Source organism: Cydia fagiglandana, chromosome 16 (assembly GCF_963556715.1).
Source record: "Cydia fagiglandana chromosome 16, ilCydFagi1.1, whole genome shotgun sequence".
In the NCBI taxonomy this organism is placed as follows: domain Eukaryota; kingdom Metazoa; phylum Arthropoda; class Insecta; order Lepidoptera; family Tortricidae; genus Cydia; species Cydia fagiglandana.
In genome coordinates this window covers 9820923-9841741 of record NC_085947.1, presented here as the reverse complement: position 1 = coordinate 9841741, position 20819 = coordinate 9820923, and the positions used below count along the sequence as shown (strand labels likewise).

At 39.2% G+C, this 20819-nt stretch overlaps 2 protein-coding genes across 2 annotated transcripts in view; both read right to left on the bottom strand.

Annotated features, from left to right (window-relative positions):
• Positions 1-20819, bottom strand: part of LOC134671946 (microtubule-associated protein RP/EB family member 1) — a 186975-nt gene that overhangs the window by 152114 nt on the left and 14042 nt on the right. The window lies entirely within an intron of this gene.
• On the bottom strand, positions 3247-20606 carry LOC134671919 (ATP-dependent RNA helicase vasa). The gene is made up of 14 exons (XM_063529782.1): positions 20462-20606; positions 19958-19993; positions 19457-19577; positions 18321-18449; positions 16236-16516; positions 8484-8669; positions 8246-8332; positions 7525-7662; positions 6840-7016; positions 5670-5865; positions 5018-5215; positions 4548-4678; positions 4157-4282; positions 3247-3882 (listed from the first exon to the last, which is right to left on the bottom strand). The coding sequence occupies exons 2-14, from the start codon at positions 19988-19990 to the stop codon at positions 3823-3825; spliced, it is 1863 nt and encodes a 620-aa protein (XP_063385852.1). The 5' UTR covers positions 19991-19993; positions 20462-20606; the 3' UTR covers positions 3247-3822.

Genomic DNA, 20819 nt, shown 5'->3' with positions numbered 1-20819 from the left:
TTTGATAGATGTACGGGTTGATAAAACTTTAATGGGATGGTGACATTTACCCTTTTTCAAATTCGAAATGGGACAGTTACGAGGTATATTGTATACCTACATATGTGTAGCAAACATTTATATTCACAGGTTCGAAACATTTTCGTTTTGTAAAACCAGTGTTTAATTATCACTACCTCTATAGAACAAAATTGTTGTCATCCAAAGTGAAAATCAGTGATAAAATTGCCATTGGGTCACCCCCAGTGGCGACGCGCTAAACATACTCATTTGGCCTGTTTTTTCTTAGGGCCAGTTGCACCAACCACATTTGACAGACTGATCAACGTCAGCCGGCGCCCTCCGGCGATTTTCTATGAAACTTTCCATACATGAAAATTTAGCGAACTCTTTAACGATACGAACAGTTTGGTGCAACCGACCCTTAGTAACTTAGCCAGGCCTTATATTAATATTAGGTATTCTCTTAATTAATTGGTAGGCACGTGAATAGTATAAATAGTTTTAGTTTCATGACGCACTGGTCAGGGTGTTATGTAATCATGTTTTTGTAAATTATGTAAAAAACCTAGGTATAAAATAATTGGATTGGTTGGTACTTCTTATTATAACATTTTTTTTTATTTTCATGTAATAAACACCAGTGCTATCAAATGAGTTTTCAATCATTCGGAAGATGGAATCTTCTGTAAATAGTAAATAATGCCGAACTACCCTCGATTTATAGTTTTACATACCTTTTAGTATTTTTTCTTCTGTAGATTCCCTGTGACCATAACCACAGAATAAATAATAGGTCTAGTACAGAACTCAGAAGACTCACTCCCTAACAAAACGCGTCTGTTACGATCAGCACAGATATGGCCGCTAGGTGGCGACAGCGCCACGCGCGGCTTATGGCTTGCCCCAAAATTGGGGTGGAACGGATGTACTTTTAGCTACCTGTAGCAAAGCGACGAAATCGCGGAGTGGGCTACGCCTGCCACAACTGTGTCGCTTAACCTTTTTGACGCAGTGTCAAATACAAAAGCTGTCACGCTGACGCCACGTCACCGAAGTGTCAAAACTGAAATTGAACTTTATGCATATGCACGCAGGTCTATGTTGCGCATATACGGTGCGCATATATTGGCGTCCAAAAGGTTAACTCAGGCAAATCCATTCGACCCTCAGAAAATATCTAAATCGCATAATCTTACAGATGGATTTACCCTACAGAGGCCGGAAAGTAAGGGGTTGACGGCCGAGCTTAGCGAAGTGGACTAGTTATGAGGCTGATATCCCTTTTCAGGCCGAGAGGCCGCTGTGTGGACTCGCTCGCCCTTCGAGCAACACCGGCTTCCGACACGCTCGCCTCGTGGCAAATTGGGCAGTTCCTACGTTTTAGGTCCACTCCACATCTAGCGTCCCCAGTGGCGGATTTGGAGTCTTTGCCGCCCTAGGCCCCATGCCCTGTAGCCGCCCCTTTCAAGGCACCCATAATATTGATTACATTTTGAGTTATTTCTTGTTACCATCAGCGAATTTTTTGTCACAATTTGCCGCCCTAGTCCCGGGCCTACTGTGCCTTAGGGCTAATCCGCCACTGAGCGTCCCTCGAGCGTCGGCGTCTGGTCAGCGCCACTCAGCGCTATGGAAAATGACGTCGCTGCGCAGTTGCGTCACTGAGTGGCAGCAGCGGCCATTGTAGACGCCGACGTGAGTATTATATTCTTTGACGCCGACGCTCGAAAGACGCCAGATGTGGGGTGGCCCTTACGTCAAATACATGCTAGATCAGGCGTGGCTCACTCCGCGATTTCGTCGCTTTGCTACGCTACAGGTAGCTAAAAGTCCATCCGTTCGACCTAGGGTTACCAGATGACAGGAATTTTCCTGACATGTCAGGAATTTTGGCCTTTTGTCAGGAATGGGGACGAAACACGAAAATGTCAGGAATTTTTGGTTTTGATAGACTTTTTTTATAAAATACCTTTTTATTTACTGAAATCAATACAAATAAAAAAATAAATACAACGCGGCTATCGGCTCAATCGGGTGACCATCCCTAACGGCTAGACACCCCCCGTCGTCAAAAAAATGAATGTCAGGAAAAATTATCGGAAATCAGGGATTTTGTCAGGAAATTCTAAACTTGTATCTGGTAACCCTAGTTCGACCCCAATTTTGGGGTTTGCCATAAGCCGCGCGTGGCGTTGTCGCCACCTAGCGGCCATATCTGTGCTGATCGTGACAGACGCGTTTTGTTAGAGAGTGAGTCTTCTGTACCTAGTACTATTATTTATTCTGTGGCTAGATTTCGAAATTTTAACCTTTTCGACGCCATGTCAAACAAAAGCTGTCACTCGTATGCAGTCACCGAAATTGAACTTTATGCATATGTACGTAGGTATATGTTGCTCTGTGGTTTGTGACGGATTAATCAGTCTTTGGCGTTGGACCTGCGGTGCAGACATATCCGTCATTGGCGTCCAAAAGGTTAATCAGTATCCAAGCCATAATGCGCTGCAAATAGGGTTTTTAGAAATTAATAAAATAGATTTTGTAAATCGTAAGAGATATTTATTATTATTTCTCACTTATTTTAAACAAAATAACTGGTACTTAACAAATTTAGTACAAATATAACAATTTAAATCAAAGAATATCTTCTTTAAAAATTTGGAATTCGGAAGTCATCAAAATAACAGAAGTTACGTAAATTCGTAGTATTTAATTGCCATATTGGCAAGTCTGAACTATATAATAATATAACTATTTGAACTGTTACAAAACATGGCCGATGACGAAGGTCCATAAAACCTTACACTTATTTTTAATCATCACAGATTACAAACACCCTAACATTTACTTGACATTGATTTTAATTTCAACATCTACGGTTTTTGTACATGGTGAGATTCTAACATTACTTTTTGACACAAAAAGTTATCATTAGGGTCAAACCTAACAAGCAATTAAGTCGAATAGTAGCCTGCCATTCGATATGTAGTAGTAGAGGTAGAGAACTGGTCAAATTACCACTCATTATTTAGTATGTAATATAACGCACGCAGAACCTTCCCCAATTCAAGTCCCCGAGACATAATTATTAACGTCTTTGATGCTTGCACGTAAGGTGTAAGAGTATGGTCTGATCATATTTATGCACCTTGGCCAATCGTTTTTACTTTAAGTACAATTAATTGCCCTCGCACAAGCCAATAACGTACTCTACGGTCACTTCCACATATCTTATGTTCAATGTACTTTACAAATTAAGGATAAATCTATGTACTAATGCAACTAATATTAAAATTTAAACTGAGCAACTTTAATAATAACATCACAGAATTGTTGGGGATAAAATAACTAATTCGTTCTTATGTTGTTAAGGAAGAAAACAAAAAGGAAAAAAGAAAACAATATGCAGGCTTAACTATACGAAATGCTATTAAAAAAAGAATGAAACCTTAACACTAAAACACAACAAAATAATGATCCATGTGATATTACAAATGTGAATAGGAAATGTTTCAAGTATGTTCTATTGATACAGGAGTTATTAGTTCTTAAAATTAGGCGCTTATATCTAAAATACTTGTCAATATAAGTTGCAGTCTTGTAGTCGTGACATGACAGTATAAATCTATGGGCTACTTTCTTATACATATGTGTTAGTGTTATTTGTACAACCAACTCCTAACCAGGCTAGTTTTGGTCACTTATAACTTTCACAGCGTCACCAGCACCAACAAATCAAAGAATTCACTTGTTCCATCACATGGGGCGAATTTCAAGAAGTCTTGAACTTTTATATGTAACACTCTCAATAACTTGTATTTACCACTCTTCCTCTGGTTCTTCGCCTTGCGACACAGCAGCACTCGCGTTGTTAAAGTTCTGTAATCGAAAATAAATGCTTGTAATGTTGATTGAGCGATTCTCAAACTTCAAAGGGTGTAAAATGTTATTTATTTAAGTATGTAACAACTAATAATAATATATTATTGAATTACATAATGTTTGTTGTAATAGACCGTCTTAGTAAATTCATACTAGTTGCAGGGTCATGGTAGTAATACTAATAAAATAGCAGATGCATGTCTCGGCGAGGACACTACCGTGTCGCCAGATGAGAGTACATCCGTGGTAATATTGTTGGTAGACTACTTACTCGGACGTCGCTGCCGCCATATTTGTTGCCCCGATACGTGGCGGTGCCTCCGCCCTGCAGGAAGTCCGGAATGGGCTGGTCGGCTTGCCGTAATATTTTGGCCAAATCTGCGACTAACCCTGCATCCTGCAATTTGTTATATTGTAAATATCCAAGTACAAAACGTGGGCCTAAGATTCCAGGGCGTCCAGGGGGTCTTGGCAAATATCACATAATTTTTATTGGGGAAAAAAAAATAAAGATATGTAAAAATTTTTGAGAATCGGATTAATTTAAAGTAAAACATGTCTGAAAAATCTTCAAAACCCCTTACCTCACGTAAATAATGGCCCCTAAAACAACCAGCCATGACAAACTTTTTCATTAAAATGTAAAAAAAAAGATGGCTTACTTGGTCAGCATCAAAAAAGGAAACAGCTTTGCCACGGTTCCCAACGCGGCCCGTGCGCCCGATTCTGTGGACGTACTCGTCTATGCTCTTGGGCAGATCATAATTTACGACTATGTCGACGTTCTTGATATCTGTGAAAATGTTCCTTTTTATTTATTTGGTTTTTTCTTTATTGCATATAATTAGTTTAAAATAATATTAAGATTGGACATAATGCCGGCTAGACCAGCGTCATGTTAGTCCTTCCTACTTATTATTATCTACTGAGCGACTTTGAAAGTTAGTTCCCTTAAAAGCCTTGGCCCCATTCCTTGTGAAAAACTATGTACAAAAAATACAATCAATTATATTTAAAAGTGAATCTATATCATTGTTAACTGACTGTTTGTAAAACTTAGACATCAAGTGCTTATTATAGAAGATATATCATTATCATTAAATAGTAGTGATAGTGTTGGGGTGGTGGTTACCTAAGCCGCGCGCGGCGACGGCGGTGGCGACGAGGATGCAGTGCGCGCCGGTCTTGAAGTTGTGCAGCGCCAGCTCGCGCTCGCGCTGCATGCGGTCGCCGTGGATGGACGACGTCAGCATCTGCTGCTCCGACAGCAGCGACGCGATGAAGTCCGCGTTGCGCTTCGTCTCCACGAACACCAGGATGCGCTTTTTGTCTAAATATTCACTATATACTTTACTAATCCATAACGAACAATTTTATAGAATTTAAATTTTAAACACGACTTATAGAGGTGACGTTACATGCATAATGGGGCCCGCCTGCTATAGATAAATTAAACTAGACAAATTAGTTCCAATATTGTTGGATTTCGTCACAAACACGCAATTATTAACCTTGTGAACGCCAATAACACGAAGATGTCGTAACTAGTCGTGCTCACAGTACCTGGGACAAACTATAAGTGTTATGGAGGACGCTGTCAAAGTAACCTTCACACGTTCAAGTACATTAGTTCGCTTGCGCCCAGGACTTTGGCGTGTCAGTGACGTTTTTGTTTATGACTTAAAGCGTGCAAAAGACTTTCAGCGCGTTAGCGAAACTAGGGACTCTAATTCGTTTAGTATAATTTGATATAATAATATAATATTTGATATATAATGTATTACCATTCTCTTCAATCAGTTTCTTTAAAGTGTTCTGCTTTTCATACTTTGTGACCTGGTGAAATATTTGCTCGACGTCTGCGCTTGCACCACCGACTATGCCGACGGCCACGAATAAATAGTTGTTTAAAAACTTCATAGCCAAATTTTGGATGTCCTCTGGGAAGGTCGCGGAGAACATAAGCGTTTGACGTTGGTCCTGTAAAATAAAGTACAAAATATTTATTTCAAAAACAATATAATCTGTGTTACATTTAGGCCTTATTTAGACGGTGCGAGTTTCATTGCGGTATTTAATCAGTCGGCTGAATTGGATGTTACCTCAAGAGTCCGCAATGTAACTAAACTCGCATGTGAGTTAGCATGTAGTCTAAATGAGCCTTTATGCTGACAAATGTGTTATGACACTTAAGACGAGTGGATGAAGTGTAATAAAATACTATCCATATATGTCTGAATTTGGAGGTTTGTTTGTATACATATTTTGCTTGGGTAGCACAACTCTACCACCCAGAATGAAATCTCAATAAGGAAATATAATAAATTAATTTTATCTCAATGATACAAATACGACGGATACAGCGTGTTGTGAGATAGATAACAGACGATAGATAGCAATATATTTCATCTAAGCGCGTTAAACTCAGATATCTGAGTTTGAAATGTGAAAAGATGAGATTAGGGACTAAAATAATTTATTCGAGACGGGAACATAGAATTTGTATTTGTATCAGGTATTTACCTGAGATTTGTTTTATATAGAATAAAAATTGGCATGTATTTTTGGCAGATATTAATCTGAATGAATGATCGTTTATTTGCATTAAACAAGCGTGTATATACATAGGTGTTCAATATTTCATTGCAGAACGATTCTTGTTTTGCCATGGCTGGCGTACAAATATTACTACTTACTAACTAGCTAAACTAACATCGTTAAGCTATCATCGGTATCTGATGGGGATATTATAAGTTAACTTTGGCTGTAGCGTAAGTGCTTCAAGCCTGACCAGTAATATATCAGTCATTGTGAAGAGGGCGCCGTTATTCTCATGTATAGAGTGACAGTTCAGTATAGTATGAAAAAATCAGTTCCAGAGAATTTCCGCAACATGGCGCGTGATCAATGTGATCATAATATTCCTGGTCAGGCTTTACAAATCATTCACTTACCATCGGAACCATAGTGGTATGGTCCATCATCTTCTCGACGCTGGGCATGAAGCCCATGTCCAGCATGCGGTCCGCCTCGTCCAGCACGACAAACCGGATGCTGCCGAACGACACGCGATTGCGATCAACGAAGTCGTGCAGACGTCCTGGTGTCGCGACGAGGATGTGACATCCTCTCTGTAAAAAATGTCAGTAAGTTTTATTATATTCTTACTGTTTTTTTAAATTTTTTTTACGGCTGGTCTGGCCTAGTGCGTAGTGACCCTATGTTGTGGGTACTCAGACAACTATATATATCAATACTTAAATACATAGAAAACAACCATGACTCAGGAACAATTTTTTTTGTTTTATTTTTTTTATATCTGTATCATCACACAAATAAATGCCTTTACCAGGATTCGAACCCGGGACCTCCTGCTTCGTAGGCAGGGTCACTATAGACTAGGTTAGGAGGCTGTTTAAGTTCAAGTTATGCAACATGTTAGCTTCATTATCAATAATTCTAACCAGCCAATAAATAGCAGTAAACATCACCAGTTTTAGGATACTCAAAGAGCCGCTAATGTTGTTTTCAATGATCTGACTGAACTCTCAAGTGTTCATTTCTTAAGTCACTTGAAGAGCCATAATTTGCCGACCCCTGACTTAAACTAGGATATTATAACTAAATAATATAACTTACAGAAATATTGTCTCCTTGATGTCTCACAGCTACTCCTCCATAAGCGACGGCTATTTTTAAGACTGAACCATGTGAGAACTTTCTAGCCTCATTAAAAATTTGTAATGTCAATTCTCGAGTAGGCGACATTATCACAACCTGGAAAAATAAGTTAATACTCAGTATAATATACACCGTGTTTTTATTGAATTCCGTTAACTTCGGGGTATGGTTAAGTACGTTTAAGAGAACTAAACGGCATAGTTATATCTCAATAAAAATTTTTTTTTTGCTTATTTTAGGAATAAAAATTTAGTTTAAAAAGTAATTAAATGTAGCATATAGCGTTCTTCTAACATGGGCATTACATTTAACTCAACCAAACAATTGAAGACTGTGACATATTAATGTCATTTCGTACATCGATCGACCGAGAATGTACTTAAGTTTTGTAGCAAATGTATGAACTCATTCTAAACACTAATCAATATGTAAACCGGCCCTAAGGCAAGTGTACACACTTGTAGAGGCCTTAGAGGAAAAAATTAATTATTGATTATCTCCGAAATGGAGTTAATTAGAATATTGGTGTCTTTGAGAAAGTTACTTGATTTAAGGTCAGGAATGCACCCTTGAAATTAACGGAAAAAAAAAACACGGTGTATACATATATTATAAGTTAGAGACTACATGTAGTCTCTAACTTTAATGTTTAATTCTGTATTTGTTTATTTAAGTTTACCTGTGGTTCAGCACATCCGCCAGGTCCAACCACTAACTCACGGGTGTCTTGAAGCAGAGTATTTATAATAGGAAGAAGGAAGGCAGCCTGAAAAATAGGAAAAGATATTCATAATGGCAAACGTATGTCTCAAGAAGCAGGCTTAAATTTTCTCTCACGTCAAGTAGGCGTAACTGGAATTTGGTTGTTTTAAAGAGACAAACTTGGTAATATTTCCTAAATCCCAATTTTAACTTACTGTTTTTCCAGATCCAGTCTGTGCGCAGCCCATCAAATCTCGGCCACCCATAATGATAGGTATGGCATGCTTCTGAATGGGCGTAGGCTTCTTGTAGCCGGACTTGAGAATGTTGTCCAAGACATACTTTCTGAAATTGGCAGTTTCAAAACTGTCAATGTTTCTTGGTGGATTTTCACCACTTACCTGAAAATATATAAAAAAAAAAATTGTAACATTTCAATGCAACATTTGAAAGCACCCTGCTTTCAAATGTGAATCTGGCTGGTGAACATGAACACTACTCATGCACTGTTAAGGCCGGATTCCACCAATGTGCGGCACAAGCATTTTTGTACTGAATACTCTTGTGCCGCACACTGGTGGAATCCCGCTTTTATTCTCTGTCGCGGGAATGACTAAAAATACGCGAGTTAACCGTTTTAGGAGCATTCCTTGAAATTGTCTACCGTTTGTCCCGTACAAACGCGAATTTTCTGAAGATTTGCAGGTAATTAATATCACAGCTAATTTCCAAGGCTAAATGATCAGACCAGTTAGATCCGTAATGTACCTTTACATTTGCAACTGATTGCATCGCATCCTCTGTATCTGTACGATATCCGCGCATATCCAAAACTGGTCCTCACAAAAATTTAATAGTTTCCTACCAAATAAACTATCGGAATGCGTATTGAAATCCCCTAGAATATAAACGGAGGATATTTCGACGCTCTTCACTCAGGCACTCTGTAAAATCGCTCAAGTTATCAGCATGGTTAAGCCGAAAACACCAAAAACGAACGATCACAAACTTGTACTTTAATTGCTGCGAGCCGATCACTAGCACAGTCAATCACGGACACTTGAGTCGAACGCACTTTTCTTCCACAATAACGCTACACCACCATATGGCCTACCGCGTATTATACCTACAGGTGTCATCGATACTAGACTTGCCCGTAAAACCAAAGCTGTCATCAATGCTGCCTAAGTAGGTATGTCAAGCTATGATTAAAAAGCCAATGCTCCTGCAAAGCTATTATGTGAGCATGTTTAAATAAAGATCTAACTATAGTCAACAGACCGCGTAACTGATTTACAATTATAACTAACAATATTACATTTATTTACTGATATTATTATTCATTTAAAAATATTATATATGATTTATTTAGCTAACTGAATCTCTCTGCCTATTTTAAAAATGAATGAAACTCCTAAACTATGAAACATTTCACTCCAATATAAATCTTACCTATTTGTATTTAAGGTTTAAATTCAAATGAAGCAACAAGTTAATAATATAATGGACGTTGTCGCCGCCGTGTACACAGTTACTAGGCGCGGACTTTAAGAATGTATGCGTGGCTGCGTGCATTTTTTAAATGTAAACCTTATGTTGTTACGTTTAAGGTTTTTATTAAAATGTATAACTTGATACAAGACCGAGTTGCTTTGAAGCTCATTTGCGCGGACTCTCTATAGCGAACTTTATGAACGTGTGCGTGAGTTTTCGTATCTGTGTGGTATAGCTCATGAATGAATAGTGAAGCTTAGGCTTCAAGTAAATTTCACTTCGCGCGTTAAATCGTGTTATCAATTTCAAGGTAATACGTAGTGTTTTCATTATGGATATATTTTTAATTTTAATGATGATTTATTATTGATTTATAAGTTTGGTAGGTACCTGTGTGTAGCAATAAATTTTAGGCAAGCCGGTGGGAATCGACTTGTATGGAGCCGCCGTCCCTGCATCATACTCCTTATCTTGCTTCATAGCTACTTTTAAAAGTGTGACTTTTATGTTCGTTATTTCCCGTATGTATTCAACAATATCCTCCGGCAACGTACTGCTGTCGACGTTGTTTATAAACAAGTGAATCCTCGACTCAGCTGCTCTAAACTTGCAATTAGTGTTTGTTGTTGCCGTTCCCTTATTGCCAATAACCCGGTTCTTGTAACGCTTGTTCTGCACAGTTACCAACTCAGAGTTCGTTACCTCTCGCTTCCGCTCCCCCGGGGCTTGAACTACATCTGCAAAAGATTTATCCTGCGCCTGAGAAACGTTGTTTACCGATGATTCCCTACTCGGCCGCTCCCCGCTGGATTCTCGACCTAAGTGACTCGCGACAGTAGCATGATCCGCATCGTTATTCGACTGCACATGCGCTGCCGGCGCAGTATTGGCTGCGCGCTGATCACGGAGCTCATCGGCCGATGAAGTAAATGCTACGGAGCTTGTACGTACGCGAGAGCGAGACGGCAACTCGTCGCAACCGGAATCGCCCGCTCGGTGACTCACCTCGTCATTATCTGTAACCGACCTAAATGACAAGTGCGGCGGTAGGCCTATCGGTCCGCTATTCAAATTTAAATGTACGACGTTATGCGCACGATGACTGTTATTTATATTGGATTTCTGCGAGTTAAAATCCATTTCTTGGTGACTATCGTTTACCACGGTGTCGTTTCTATTACACAATAACTCTTGTTTCATCTGCTGTACGAGTATTTTCAAATATCAAATATCAAATATCAACATTTATTCAGCAAATAGGCCACAAGGGCACTTTTACACGTCAACATTGAATTTACATAAAAGCAAAAATAATAACATCAACAATTTTATAAATTAAAACTAACAATTCAATCTAACGTATTACAATTACTAAGAGATGTATATGGTCTCTTAATGTCGAATTACATACAAAATACAGATAAAAAAACACACACAAAAAATCTATAATATTTAGAGGTGTAAATGTCTCTAGGTGTCAGAACTATAAGATTATATAGTTTATCAAGTTATCCTTAGAGATGTATAGGGTCTCCAAGAGTCAATATCCTGTATAATTAATACATTCATTAAAAGAAAAGAAACATACGAGAACAGAATGAGGCGTCTCACTGTAATTAATTAATAAAAGTTACTAAGTATAATAGCTCGTGTTAGCTTAACAGACCAGTCTCCACAAACAGCACCCGTTCACGAGTATGACGCGTATCTCAGCCATCGCCTCCCTCAACCTTCATTCGGGAAAGTGGCGACCCGATCAACAACGCCACCGTAAGCAAAGACTTTTAAGCGAGCATGACATGTTCAAGCTACCGGCCTATATTAATATTAAAATAGTAATAACATGTAGCTGTAAGACACGGCATTTTGTGCTCATATGTTACATAAAAAGACAGTAATATAGCTTCACATAATTACTAGCCTAAGTTGACTTAGAGATGTAAAGGTCTCTAAGTGTCAGAAACATTAAAAATATAGGTAAGTATGTACAATCAAAAATAAAAATCAAATAAATAAATATGTACTTAGAGATGTATAAGGTCTCCAAGTGTCCAAAACTAAAATTAAATTAAACAATATAATCAAGCGAGAACATCATTGTCTCATGTGTCAATTCTACTGGACACTAGCATATTTAATTCAGTGTAAAAAAAAACAATATTTATTTAATTCTTATTATACTAATGAAACCAATCAAGCTACCGGCTTAAAAGCATCTCTATCGTTTATAAAATCATTTACAGTGTAGTACGCCTTACATAACAAGGAGTGCTTAATGTGCGACTTAAATTTGTGAAGTGGTAAATTCACTACATCAGTGGGGACTTTGTTATAAAAACGTGTACAGTTCCCGACGAAAGACGTACTAACCTTACGGAGGCGGTGGGCGGGCACGGCAAGTTTATGTTTGTTTCTAGTGTTATAGTTATGGATATCACTGTTAACCTTGAATTCGTGGATGTTTTTCCGAACATACATAATATTCTCTAGTATGTATTGAGATGCAACGGTAAGAATGTTAACTTCTTTGAATTTCTCTCTTAGGGATACTCGAGCGCCCAGTCCATAGATGGAACGTACAGCTCGTTTTTGCAGCACAAATATTGTCTGAATATCTGCCGCTTTTCCCCACAACAGAATTCCATAAGACATAACACTATGGAAGTAACTATAGTATACCAGCCTGGCCGTCTCTACGTTTGTCAGCTGTTTGATTCTCCTCACTGCATAGGCTACTGAACTAAGTTTTCCGGCTAGAGTGCCTATATGTGCATGCCATTGCAGTTTGGAGTCTAAAGTGACTCCCAGGAAAACAGTTCGGTGCTCAAATTCCAGCGTATCACCTTTTATTTTAATCTTGCCGTTATTTACCTGCTTGACGTTAGGTAGCGTAAACTTGATGCATTTGGTTTTCTTGGCGTTCAAAAGCAAATTGTTTGCCGTAAACCAGTTTACAATGGTAGATAGCGCGTCATTAATGCTCTCGAAGCTATTTTCCTTTCTGTCCACTTTAAATATAAGGGAAGTGTCATCTGCAAATAACACTATATCATGTCTATCTTGCACAACTTTTGGTAAGTCATTAATGTATACCAAAAACAGGAAGGGACCAAGAATTGAACCTTGAGGCACTCCGAGGGCTACCGGGGACCCCGCCGATTGAGTTCCATTAATAACTACTCGCTGAGTTCTATCCGAAAGGTACGATGAGACCAGGTCAAGGGCACTAGCTTTTATCCCATAGCGGCTTAATTTTCTCTTTAAATTTTCGTGATCAACGCAATCAAATGCCTTTGACAGATCACAGAAAATTCCAACAGCATCTTGAGCTTTTTCCCAAGCATCAAAGATGTGTTTTAGAAGTACCGCACCGGCGTCAGTAGTTGATCGACCTTTGGTGAAACCTACGTATCCTTTATGCTTTCCAAGTCATGTTTAAGAACCGTGATGTCCTTAAGAAGTCTTGATACATCCAGGTGATCCCATGTTATCGGAGGAAGCTTGTTTAGGTCACAGGCCACGAACACGGGTAACTTTTCACTGTCCGTTACTTTGAAAACATTGATGATGTCAAACAAATCCTTGCTACTTTTCCCCTCCTTGCTCTTGGCCTTGCGTTTTAAGTTGCGCAAATCTATCGAAATAGAGTGAAAAAGCAAAGATTTAGCCTTCACGATGTCTTCTACACTGAAAGCTGAAGAGCAGATTTTCACTAAACAGACGCTTTCCATAATCATGTGTTTATTTTGGATAAAACACAGTGTCTCGTTCACAACTAAATTGCAGTTAATGCACTTCACTAAATTAACAGTCGACATTTTTAAAACACGTAACAGGCAGAGAGAGCGCGTACCGTCCGTCGCATGCGCGCATACCCATCAAGCGCACGGCGCAGTGTTCCGCTTCCGTCTAGAACAAGCTAGGTGGACAAAATTCATTATCAAATTTCCACTAATGAGTAATTACATTAGATAAATACATACATATATACATCACTGGCTCAGTGACCCAAAGAGGATCTTGGCCTCTGACACAAGAGAGCGCCATTCTGCCCTATTCTGCGCCACTTCACGCCAGTTGGGTATTCCGAGGGCGGACAGGTCTTTTTGGGCTTCGTCACTCCAGCGGTATCTGGGGCGCCCAGACGGACGTTTTCCCCCCGGGTGCCCCACATACGCTCTTCTCACAGCACGATCCTCCCCCATCCTCTCCAGGTGACCAAGCCAGCGGAGTCGTGTGGTTTTGATCTCGCCAATTATATTGGGCATCGCAACCAGCTCCTCTAGCTCCCTATTTTTCCTTCGCCTCCAAGTACCATCTTCCTCTCTGATAGGTCCCAGAATCTTCCGCCAGATTTTCCTCTCCGCCACTAAGAGCTTGCTCTCTTCTTTCTGAGTCAACGTCCAAGCTTCACACCCATACATCAAAATTGGTCTAATTACAGTCTTGTAGACTCGAATCTTGGTCAGTCTACTGATCAGCTTGGACACTAAGACTCGATGGAGCGCTGCCGAGCATCTTATCTTTGCTCATTAGATAAATAACATTCTTAAACCCCAAACCCATTAATAAATTATGTTTAATTTTCTAATTTTATGAGTTATAGGGCGCCGAAGTCAGCTAATGAGGTAAGTGGAATTTGCCCAGTTAAGAGCCCATCAACGTCCACACTAGCGCATTAGCAGTGGCTAAATAATCGTGATTATTTAAATTTGATGAAAAATATTTAAAAAAGGGGGCCGCTACGTACTGTATTTTGTATTTAAGTACCTTTTGAATACATCAAACTAGTTTTTACGTTGCTGGATTCGTCAATCTATGCGTCCAAAGTTAAAACCGCCGTTTTTGTTTTGAGTTCATATTATAATTGTGTTATTAAATTATTTGTAAAAGAATATATGATTAATTTCATGGTATTTTTATTTTTTTTAATAAATCAAGCCAAGATCATTATATTTAATTGAACAATACTACCCAAAAACACACAAAAATAGTTTTGTCCGCCTAGCTTAGGGCCCCCACACATCTGGCGTCTTTCGAGCGTCGGCGTCTACAATTCTATGGCCGACGTCGACGCAACTGCGCAGCGACGTCATTTTCCATAGCGCTGGACCGACGCCGACAGACGCCGACGCTCGAAAGACGCCAGGTGTGGGGGGGCCCTTATTCTAGACGAAACACTGTGCGGCGCAGACTGACTGACTGACATAAGTAAATGGTTAAAAATATGCACAGAAAAATAATCGCCTGCTTTAAATGCCGAAAAACAAAATCGCAACATAGGAAATAAAATGCGTTTGTACGGGAAAGCCCGTGGAATGCTCCGTTATTACCATTAAATTATTACCTCAAACACCTGGCTTATTTAAAGGAACCAGTCAAATTACGTAAAAAAAAAACCTTAAATAGTACATTTCGATGCTAGTGCGGAAGGTATGTCATTACACGAGTACCGAGATATCTTGCCACGAGCCGCAGGCGAGTGGCAAGACTCGGGACGAGTGAAGAATGACATTTCCGCACGTGTATCGAACGACGTTTTTTAATACAGTTGCGAAAAAATAAGAAAAACATTGTTAATCGTACACTAAACAAAAGTGGTAACAGTGACAGCTCGGTTAGACGTCGTCTTTAAGTATATTATATCTATGGGCGTTTGGCAGCTATTCCGTTCCATTCAGTCAACTTATTAAGAACGGAATTTTCAATATTGAATATTAAAAAATAAACGTGTTATAATGATGAAGAGGTAAGTAATTAAATATGAAATATGTAATATTTTTCGTATTCTTACATTAACGGTAGGTTTTTATGCTGATTACGACGTTTAAAGGAAACTAATATTAACACTCATCAATAAGTAGTCGTGAATTGGAACAAGTATAAATTTAAAAAAATTGGAAAAGTAAAAAGCACTAGTTCGAGATAACCAACTTTCCGCACGCTAAACAGCTACGTAAAGTAGCACTTTTTGAGCAACTGTATTAAAAAATAAGTTTTTGGCAAAAATTTCATTTTTGGTACAAGCTTTTATCGGTGATGGTACTTTTCTTACGACAGACAACTAATACTCATCGAGACAATTCTAAAAACCTCTAACACAATTAAGATGCGTTGTTTCATCACAGAGTTCCTATGGCCACCTCCTGTCTCCATCATCAGATCAGCTCGATGGTACCATAATATTGCATTGTCATCCGATTTATACATGCATGCAAAATTTCAGCTCAATCGGAAACCGGGAAGGGGATGAAATTTAACTTGCAAGATTTGATTGATCTGATTTGATTACACACAGACAGACAATGGTCAGGTGAAACTAAATAAAAGCTTGTAATTAAACTATACCAACAATACCATCATACCAAAAATACATAAAAAATTTGAGTGTTCTAAAAAACAAGGGGCTTATCGAGTGTAGTGAACAACAAATATATTCGCGGCAACTATTGGACGTAATTAAAATATCTCACTTTGACAGCGATGTTGTCGAACTTGTCAAAGTTGATCCCGGAGCTGATGCCGCTGCCGAAGATCTCTTCCTCGTTCTCGGTGGGCTCGGGCGGCACGTAGGTGACGGGCGGCTTCTTGGGCTCGCCGTTCTCGTCGAGCTCGGGCTCCTGGTCGCCGGCCTCGCCGTCCCGCTCGCCGCGGTCTCCGAAGCCGCCGCGGCCTCGCCCGCCCCCGCCGCGCCCGCGGCCCCGGCCTCGCCCGCGCTCCCCGCGGTCTCGGTCGCCGTCGTTGTAGTCGTCGCCTGCCGTATACGATTATGATTAAAATACCGACGGACTGAGCCTCGTACGTAGAACGCCCGCACAAATATACATACATGTAATTTTTGTAATAACTGTGTACTTGTGAAACGACCGTATCTAGACCATATAAAGACCGTATCTTCGACTCATTTAGTTTATTTACCTATTTACATTAGAGAAAAATATATCAAGAATACTAAAAAGGATATATTTAAAAAAAAAAACGAAATCACCATATTAATAAATTATGTTTATCAAACCTACCTACTCTACCTAACCTAACCTATTCTAAACCTGCAGCTTTGCATAATAAACAATATGAACTAACTATTGTGAACGTTAAGAGTTCCAAATTTAACCCACTTGAACTTATCATTAACATTATGAAGTGGGTAACTAAATATGAAGTGAGGGTTTCAAATTTCTTTGTTATGATTTCTTTCCAAATGAGTCCCATTGTGATTGTTAGTGTAGCTGTAAGCTGAAAAGGATATAATTAGGGTTCCGTACCCAAAGGGTAAAACGGGACCCTATTACTAAGACTTCGCTGTCCGTCCATCCGTCTGTCACCAGGCTGTATCTCACGAACCGTGATAGCTAGACAGTTGAAATTTTCACAGATGATGTATTTCTGTTGCCGCTGTAACAACAAATACTAAAAACAGAATAAAATAAAGATTTAAATGGGGCTCCCATACAACAAACGTGATTTTTGACCAAAGTTAAGCAACGTCGGGAGGGGTCAGTACTTGGATGGGTGACCGTTTTCTTTTTGCTTTTTTTGTTTTTTTTTTTGCATTATGGTACGGAACCCTTCGTGCGCGAGTCCGACTCGCACTTGCCCGGTTTTTTTTTATGCTGTCCTGTACATGTTCATATCATATGAGTAGTAAGTATTGCTTACTGAGTGAGCTCTGGACTGATCTTTTAAGTCCAGTTTATCATTCATGGGACTCCTTCCTCCCATAGATATATTAAAACCACTTTTAGTTTATCTAATTCGGAATAAGAGAATAGTTACGAAAGTTTAAAATCCAAATTTTAAGAGGGTTTAAAAAAAAGCGTAAACCAGCACAATGCCAGGCCTTTGAATTTGTACCGCCATTTTAGACTTCAGAAGAAATAATAGTACTACCGTACAGAAAGGACACTTCCTACAAACCCGAAGTTTGACAGCGATTCAGGGTCGAATCATGCTATCTCTTTCTAACATAGAGCACTATCCCTTTCGGCTATTTAGGGTTGTCAAAATTCAAGTGATTATTTTATCTGTGGTCGTGCACGCACAAGGAAGTCAAGTGGTGCCAGCCCTTATAATTGCTCGGAGCAATGCTGAGCCGAACGGAGCCGAGTTCGACCGAAGTCAGGAGTGTCTCCCCACTGGCCAAACGGCGCATCCATTTGCCGTGCCACTGACGCCACGGGGGTAAAGGCTTCGTCACACAGGCGCATTTCCAGGCGGGGCGCGCCGCTTTTCGTATAAAATGCTCACGTTTCGCTCACGTCCCGCCCGGAAAACGCGCCTGTGTGACGGAACCTTAAGATTTAGTTTTGTGAATAAATAATGCCAACCTAAAAGTGGGGTGTTTATCAGTAGATTTTCATCAAAAAGCGATCGAAGTCAAATGACGTCTTTGGCGTAGTTGTCACGATTTTGCGTTGGCGTCAATTGCCGTCTGTGGCGTTCACAAGGTTAAAATTAGGCCTTGGTCAAAACCAAGAAAATTATATTGTAAAGCGACAGAAATGGACGAATTTGGACAATCGCAATTTATGGCAGGCATCCTGAAATTGAGAACTTACCACCGTTATTATCTTCATTGTCTTGGTCGCGGGCCTCCCAGCCGCCGCCGCCGCCGCGGCCGCCCCGGCCTCCGCGCCCCCCGCGGCCGCCCCGCCCGCCCCTTCCGCGCCTGTCGCCGAACCCATTTACTGTAACAATTTTCAGGAGAGTTTATTAGTGCAATCCTATTGATAGAGCAGAGCAGCAGTTACTGTCTTTTCCTATTGCCAGGCGTGTCTCACTCCGCGATTTCGTCGCTTTGCTACAGGTAGCTAAAAGTACATCCGTTCGGCCCCAATTTTGGGGTTTGCCATAAGCCGCGCGTGGCGCTGTCGCCACCTAGCGGCCATATCTGTGCTGATCGTAACAGACGCGTTTAGTTAGAGAGTGAGTCTTCTGTACTTAGCACTATTATTTATTCTGTGCTATTGCTAAGAATGCAAATTGGCTATGTTTTGGTTTCACAGATCAGACAAAATAGACTTACTAGAGAAGCATGCATGAGTGATGTTGATCACAATATTCACAATACATAGGTGACTAGATAAGTTTAGCAAGAGACAGATATGAAAGAAACAGGTGGGCTATTATTTATAAAACTATATTTCTAGACAATGATTGGCTGGAAAACATTTACTTTCTTTTTAAATATACTTATTAAAAAATCTTAACTTTGTATGAATTGAAAATGTTGTATAAAATGTACGTAAATCGTCCTTAGGGCACGCCGACGTTTTAAAAGTGAATTTTTTTTTAGTAAATTTAAAAAGTAAGTAAATGTTCTCCGGCCAATCATTGTGTATGGAAATGTAGTTTTAAAAAGTATGTGAGACAGGCCACCTCTTTGTTTCATATTGTCTATTGGGAAACTTATCTAAAGTACGTTTTTTTAGCATTAGAAAGAACTTCGCAGGAGTAAGCTTGTTGTTCCAAATCCGGCACTTTTAGCAGTAATAATTTGAAGTAAATTATATGTATTGACCATGCTACATTAGATAATTCAATAATTATTAACAATTAAAGAGCCTGACAAAAACTGCACGCTTGCTTCTGTGGAGTTCTTTCTAATGCTAAAAAAAACGAACTATAGTGATATCACTACCCTAGGCTAGATTGTTATTCCTCAATGATAACAGTATAAATTTAAGTTAGTTACCATTTTCTTCTTCATTCTGGAAGGATGTAAATCCTCTTCCCTTAGATAAGCTGTGACCTTCATCTACATCATTGGAGCCATAGTTGTTGTAAGTCCTGGCTGCCGGAGGTGGTACTGCCGCCTAGAAGATATTAGAGAATGATTTAGCAACAGAGTCATTTTTATAGGTCTTTATGTGTACCTGAGCTCAGATAAGTTGGAACCGGGCGGTTGTGTCACTGAGACTGAGACAATTATGAGACCGTTCAAAGCCTCAAGGGTTCTACAATGTACAGTCACCATCAGATATATCGGAGCGGCCAACGTGCTCATAAATATCTGAGCGAGACTCTATTGTGAAGGCGTTAGAGTGCGTGTTCAGATATTGTGAACACCTCGGGCGCTCCGATATATCTGATGGCGACTGTACAACATTTCTTTATCTTACTCTTATTTCATACTTATTAAGACCTACAAAAAACAGCACCTGACAAAAAATATGTTCAAGGTCAAAATACTCACAACCGCCGAGGAGTCATCCCATTCATCATCCATGACCTGAAAGTAATGTTTTTTTATTAGCGGTGCTTTTGTTCAAGATTTTATAGTTATATTACCTACAAAATTAATTTACTCTTCACCCTGGCAGATACACATATAAGTTACAAGAAAAACAATAATACTTGCAAAATGCAATAAGCGGCCGTTGATACTCGATTTGAAATTGTGTTCCCTTATCGCGGTAGGTATAAAATACTAGATGAGCAACACGCAGAAGATTCTTACAAGAAGTCAAAAAATATCATGTAGTTTAGACTTCCCCTTGCTTCTTTTACAAAGGACTTTTAGTTTAGTTATTAAACCAAGCACACTCGAAAGTAAATTCAAAAGCTATGAAAACTATATGTTATAAGTAAAACAACTAAAACCGGCAAGACATACACGTGTGTATATACAAGGTTTATTGCTCATTACACGCAGTAATGACGTTCATTTATTCGATATAAATACAATACTGTAACTTACTTTATGTGTCTTCCAAAGGGCTCCGTAAATTAAGAATATATATTTATTATAGTTTTCAGTTTTCAGAGTAGTAATGTAATGGCGACCGGCGCCGGGGGAAAAGAACAAGGAAAGGAAACAAATACATCTAGCCAGTGCTAGAACGATTCCGATTGGTTGTTCATAGTCATAGACAATTTTTATTTATTTATAAAGGCCTGTATACACCTTGAAACGAATCGTATCCGTTATTTTGATACATATTGTGAATTATAATTAATCATAAAAGATAGATCATAATATTACACACAATATATAGAAAAAATATGTCAATTAAATCATTTTTTAATATTTTAGATAGTATAAATTTGTCATAAAT

Coding starts and splice junctions, on each gene's coding strand:
- LOC134671919 (XM_063529782.1), bottom strand. CDS start 19,990: ATGGATGATGAATGGGATGACTCCTCGGCGGTT. Junction 5,216..5,669: donor GAAACTGATTGAAGAGAATG/GTAATACATTAT, acceptor GTGAATATTTAG/ACAAAAAGCGCATCCTGGTG. Junction 3,883..4,156: donor ATGGCGGCAGCGACGTCCGA/GTAAGTAGTCTA, acceptor TTTCGATTACAG/AACTTTAACAACGCGAGTGC.